We start from the raw sequence: 6,314 nt of genomic DNA, 5'->3' as shown, positions 1-6,314 counted from the left end.
CTACTGATATATTTGAAACTAGAGTTAAGTTGCATATTATACTTGGACCATACTAAGCACACTTAAAAAGTGAGCATCTCAATGTTAAAGCCTGTTAACTCATGCCAACTGCTCTCTGAGCATCTCAGAGTTAAGCCACTTCAGGTGAGGGTTAACTCTGGGCTATGCTAAATAGATTCTGTACAGGTAACTTCAGTCTGCTCCATGGAGATAAAGTGAGCAATATCTGGGTCTTTAGTATCACAGGAGGCATGCTTCCAACCCCCCACCTCCGCAGATCAGGGACAGAACCCAGGTGTCCTGGCTCCTAGCCACACCTCTGCTTGCCCATCTTCTAGTGACAAGTCAGAGCTGTGCAAGAAAAGGAGTTAACCCTCAACACGGGACTGCTCATAACATGTTCTTATTTTAACACTGCTTAATATTCCACAGATTTAGTATGCTCTAAGTGTAATGTGTAACCTCACTTGTTACTTCTGAATTAGGCCCCCAAGGCCTTCTGAGCTAGCACCAGTTGAAAACTGATACAAATATTTACCAAAAGGAATTTAGTACTGTATTATTTTAATAATAGTTTTCAACCAAGCAAAATCCAAACTTTTGCATTCTTAAATTTTGCTCTCATTCCCTACTTTTAGCCACCTGCTTTCCATTGGAAAAGAGGAGGAAAAACAAGGGAAGTCAAAAAAGATGGAGATAAAACATCTGTATTTGCAAAAAAGCAACCCCCAAATAATTGGTTTTCATTTTTTTGAAGCATGTTTTGAACAAAAGGCAATATAATACACACAAATATACACCCACACATATACATCCATCCATATACACACACACAAACATATACATATATACACATGCATATACATACATGTTTACACACACACACACACACACATATGGTTAAATAATTATATGGTTAAAAAGGCATTAATTGTGTTTGTTGGGAATATTCCAAACAGCTCTAATTGGCATCACAGGGCACAGAAAGGGAACCAACCAGGTAATGCTGATCAATACTTTGATATTCCCTTAACATCTGCAGAACACCTGTGAATCAGTGCTTGTGAACATCCACAACAGTTGCACAACTGGGCTGCAGTTAACACAAAATCTTGTTATTTCGAAGTGTATTGTTTTCACTGTCTTCTAACAGATATGGGGCACCAAGCAAAGGTAAGAAAAGAAAAAAAGTCAACAGTTGTATTAAGAAACATTTTTATTAACAAAACAGTAAATTCCACTTGCTTAGCATTTCCAATAATGGATAAATTGGCCTTGCAACAAATCAAAAAATTTGTAAATATCTATCACAGAAAGCACTATAAGGTTAGGGGCATTGGGCCTCTTTTTGATGTTTTGGGTTTGGAATCATTTTGCACATTATTTTAGTGGTTTGTTAAAAAAAAGCAATACAAATACAGTAATAGAAATGAAGCTATCACAATCAACAAATTAGATTATTATATAGAAGGGGTCCAATTTTCTGTTAGGTAGTTTTAACATAAAGGAATTTTAATTCAGTTATTGAAGCTTCTGATACTGATACTTCTGTGTTTGTTCTTCATTAAATCATGAAATCAAAGAGAAAAAAAGAGAACTTCCAGAAACAGTGTTAAAATGTATTTGTTTAGCAGTTGCATATCTTTTATTCTTTGATGTCATTATTTAGTTAAAATGTCTGCCTATTGGCACATTAACTGCTTGACAGGTGACCTGGTCACACTACTTGGGTTGCAACAATCCACATCAAGCTATAAAGAACCATTTCCACCTGCCCAAACCATACACTGTACCATTGCAGAACTCCTTCGTTCAGCTCATCTTTGTCCTTCCACATGCCTCAAAGCCCTGGAAATCTCAGTTCTAAACATTATCTGGCAGTCAACATCTTCCCTCCCACCCCCACTCCCACTGGCTGAAAACTCATGATTTAAATATTGACCTTCAGCATACTTATTCCCTAGCTTTCCCTGAGTACAGCTGACTAACAAAGATGGGTGAAGTTAAGAGTGCCACAAGTGAACAATGAATCAAAGAGATGATTTTGAACAGCTTTTAAAAACAAACAAACTGCCAAACAAGCAAAAAAAGACCCTGTCAGACAACCTTACCTCCACTTCCTGCAAATGCTCATGGAAACAAAAATCCCTTACAAATATGGTATAATACATACCTCCGTTTGTCTGGCAACCTCTGAGAGTGGCACTCTCATGTCACCGACATGTATTTCCAAAGCACTCTGTGTCCAAGATAGATAGCTGTACCAATACCCAGCATTTTTCATCAGCTATGGTGAATAACACACCAGAAGATGTGTTGCCCCTGCTGTTCAAAGCTAATTTTAAATTCTTTCTTCCTGTCTGTAAAGTGTGAACATCTATATTCCTCCCAGGAGGCCTTCTAGTGATTCAGTTGATTTCTATTGAACTACCCTTTCTCAGCCTAACGTATTCCTTTTGAACTTCCATATATGTAAAATGTTACTCTGTGATTTATTGCTGTGAACCCAATGAAACAACATTAAAAAAACCTTAATGTGTAAATCCATAACATTATCATATTTAATATGTTTAACTAAAATGCAGTAGTGTTATTTATATATGTAGAGAAAACAATTAAGTATTATTTTAAAATATGATCAGTGCTCAACTTATATTTCAGTGTGTGGTTATGGTAGCTTGTAATACTATAGAATAAACTTAGCTAAAAATACTTCTTTTCTTATGACAAAATGCACAATTTTGAAAAAAATGTTTAGCATGCGCATCAAGTTATTTTTATGGGGGATAGGGTCGGGGGATTCCTCAGTCGAAGTAGCTAGGGTAATTTGAAGGACTCAAACTTTTAGGTCTTTTACCGCTCACCTGTGTAGTGGTTACCACACGTTCAACAGAATGCCAGATACACGCTGTATGATTCATAATTAAGATTCCCAAAGCCTTCATCATTTCCCAGGGAGCATGATTTCTTTAAAACAAAAGATGCTGCCCAATGATTAAACTTTGATTGGAGCCAAAAGGTCACTTTAAGTCACTAAATACTCGTTTATGAATGTGGTATATTTCAGGGAAAACTGGCGATCCTGATTAACTGAATTGACATGTATAGGAAGCAGGAGCTGGGCAGAGGAGGGGAGAGGAAAAATACAATAGATATATATATATTTTTTCTTTCTAATCCACTTCTTTCATACAAACTACTAAAACTGAATTGCAACAGAATAGAGGCTGTACAGGTAAGAAAAAAATTAGCTGACTCTTATATACATTCATACACATCCCCCTTAGTATAATCACCACACTGTAAATTTAAAATAAAAAAGGAAGAAAATTGTGACAATTTATAATGGCTGCAAAAAACTGAAATATGTCTGTTGCTCCAGATGTCATAAAACTTTCTATACCTAGCAACACTTATAACATTGAGTTTACCAAAAATGGCCGAAGAGCAGATATAGTTTGCATTTTCTATACAACAGGCTATAAAACATCACTTATCACAGTCCAGAAAGCACATATAGATGTGTTTTTATATAAACATATGTAATAACATATTAAGCGTGCATGAAAATTTCCCAATGATTGCATCTATGCCCTCTTGGTTTTTTTTGTGAAAATGTGCCTTATATTCCATACTTTTTGTTTTGTTTTTGAAAATAAGGCCTCCGTACTATTTTCCTCACAACCAGAAAGGGGCTTTTTGAAAGTGTTTTAACGCAAGTCTTCAGAAAAGCCAGCACTTTGTTTCCAAATGCAAGTTTCCAATCATTGCTTCACTGCACCAGATGGCAAACTTTTTGTGTTTGCTCGCTGAATCACTGTGTATAATGACAGTCTTCTCTGGCAATAAGACTAACTTACTTCTCAAGAAAGCGCTAGCACTTTGGCTAAATCCGGAATCATAGGTAGCTTCTTTTTTTTTCTTTTTTTTTTTCTGTTTTGTGTTTTTTATTGGTTTTGTTTCATATTGTGCCTTGATGTCGTAGTAATACTCCTTGCTTTATGAATGCATGGTGTCATCATTGTCTCTCAGAAATGTTCCAGCAACATAAAGACAGGCAGAGTAAATGAAAACACTGTGGATGCTAGGGAATGTATTGACTCCTGTTTCTGAAAAACAAGAGCATGAAATGCTTGTTTTTAAAAACAGTCTTTCCTTTCTGACTGCATTCCCTGTCTTGTCTTTGTTTGTTTGTTTGTTTTGTATGTGCTTCATAAAAAGTAAAGTAAATAAGTTTGTATTATGTCTCAGATAAAATGAAGACTATTTCTATACAAGTGTTCTTTTAGATGTTGGGATCAGACATAGTATTCCTTATCCTTATTTTTCTTGTTTTTGTTGGAACTTTTAGCACTGCTGGGCTGTTTTTCCTTAATCACAGCCCCGTTGGATTGTGCTGAGTTACTGATGTAGTTTCGACTCTCGTCTACATGGTATGAGCCTTCATCTCTGTTTCTGTACTTGTACATGGCATACAGGAGGATTAGGATACACAGTGCTGCTGCTGCTACGATGCCAACTACCATGCCTGTTGTACTGCTGGATTCGCGAATCACCTCCGATGGGCCAGGATACTCTCTTCCTCCAGCTCTGGTAGGATTTGCTGTAGACAGATGATAAAACAAGGGAGAGGTTATTACCAAGATTAGATATTGAAAAGTTGCAGTCATAGCTACCTGCTACAGCAGTATATCTGCCTAGCAGAGCTCACTACTTCAGGCAAAAATACCCATCTGAAATATGCCACATCCATGGCTCTTGGTCATTGAAAAACTCTGAAATTTTGGGGGTAGTGATCACCAGTCAGCTTCTTTCATGCCTATCTGTCTGAATTAACAGACTTTAAAAAAAAAAAAGAGCAATGAAACCCGCAATTTGTGTTATTGTCTTCATTTTTACTGCAGAGTCCTTAAATACTTAGGAATAACAGGTGCACCAGGATAACTAAACACTGATGCTTGGAGGCATATTCATTTTTTGACAGCAGCCCTCTCTAGTATGAGAATCACAGGAAAAAACAGATTTTACCAATACACTGATCTGTGCCTGCCAAAAAAAAACTGACTTCAGAAATGCAGGCCAGATCCTCAGCTGGTGTAATGTGTTCTGTTAAAGAAAACTGGAGCTAACTCTCTTGCTAGAGGCCATATCACAGACTGTTCAGCCAAACATATGTTTTCTATTTGGTGCAGTAAAGAACAAAAAGTTGATGCTATGTATATCAAGACAGCAAAATAGTAATTAACATGGATTAATGAACAGGATGAAAAAATTAAGCAGACCGTACATAATTCAAAATAAATAGCAGCAATAGGTACAACAGGCACATGGATCCTGTGCCCTCGTCTCCCTTATTTCCATCTCTAATCAAGTACCCCTGCTTCTCCACTCCCTCTTAGAGGCTTTGACTCCTCTTCCACATTATGTCCTTGCTACTTTTCTCTTTTTCAGAGCACTACATAGCCCTGTTCTCTACTTTTAAGCAAGGGCAATACTTTTCAAACACTCCTCTGTTATACAAACTTTTGAATTTAGTAGATCAGTTTGCGTATTTGTTCTATTCACTGTATGAACTCATCCGTTGATCTTACATGAATGGCCATCCCTATTGTTTTATTTACTGTATCTCACTGAAAGATGAGAGGTATGTTAACATGAATGGAGTATCTGCATACATGAGTATGCAAAGTGATTCTCTTTTAATATTTATCAGTTGTGTCCTAGATTAAAAAGATGGGGTTGCCTTGATATTTTTACATACAGTTATACCAGTGTCTCCAAAACCATAAGAAATAAAGTACCCATGTCACTCCCAGCACTGACTGACTGCAAGCATTTCAAAGGAGGATGATGGGGAACTGGCCTTAGGTTTCCCACTGAGTAGGGGAGAATACTATCATTAGACATGAAGCTGGATCATAAAACTCCATTTTAAATATTTACGCATAGCTGAAAATTGTCAGTATAATACAAATGTTAACTAAGGTATTATTAAGCATATTAGGATGAGAATGCATGCATAATGTGTGCTTATCAAGCCACCCCTTCAACAAGCATTTTAGAAAAGTACATTAATTGTCAGCAAACCTTTTTCTAGAGGTGTACAAAAGGATGTTATTTCCTATAGCCTGCTTTAACAGTGTACAGACAAGATGTGAAGTTCTTTTTTCAAAACACTGAATTAAGAATAATGCCACAGAGATTTTTAATGCTGGTAAGACAATGGTAACACATTCTGACAACCAGAACTGAAAACAGCAGCCAGCACAGACATTCAGCAGACAATTAAAAAAAAAGGGGGTGGGGAAAGGTTG

At 36.7% G+C, this 6,314-nt stretch overlaps 1 protein-coding gene across 28 annotated transcripts in view; it reads right to left on the bottom strand.

Annotated features, from left to right (window-relative positions):
• Nucleotides 1–1,198: 1,198 nt before the first annotated feature.
• NRXN1 (neurexin 1) overlaps nucleotides 1,199–6,314 on the bottom strand; it is a 1,194,206-nt gene continuing 1,189,090 nt past the window's right edge. For all 28 annotated transcript variants that reach the window (XM_019549307.1, XM_019549308.1, XM_019549327.1 and 25 more), the window contains one exon: nucleotides 1,199–4,603. In XM_019549307.1, the coding sequence (XP_019404852.1) occupies nucleotides 4,299–4,603 (305 nt within the window). In that variant the 3' untranslated portion in view covers nucleotides 1,199–4,298. The remainder of the gene's footprint in view (nucleotides 4,604–6,314) is intronic.

This window comes from Crocodylus porosus, unplaced genomic scaffold, assembly GCF_001723895.1.
Source record: "Crocodylus porosus isolate Cpor-Errol unplaced genomic scaffold, CroPor_comp1, whole genome shotgun sequence".
In the NCBI taxonomy this organism is placed as follows: Eukaryota; Metazoa; Chordata; order Crocodylia; family Crocodylidae; genus Crocodylus; species Crocodylus porosus.
The sequence above is the reverse complement of the archived record's forward strand: the minus strand, read 5'-3'. Positions and strand labels throughout refer to the sequence as shown.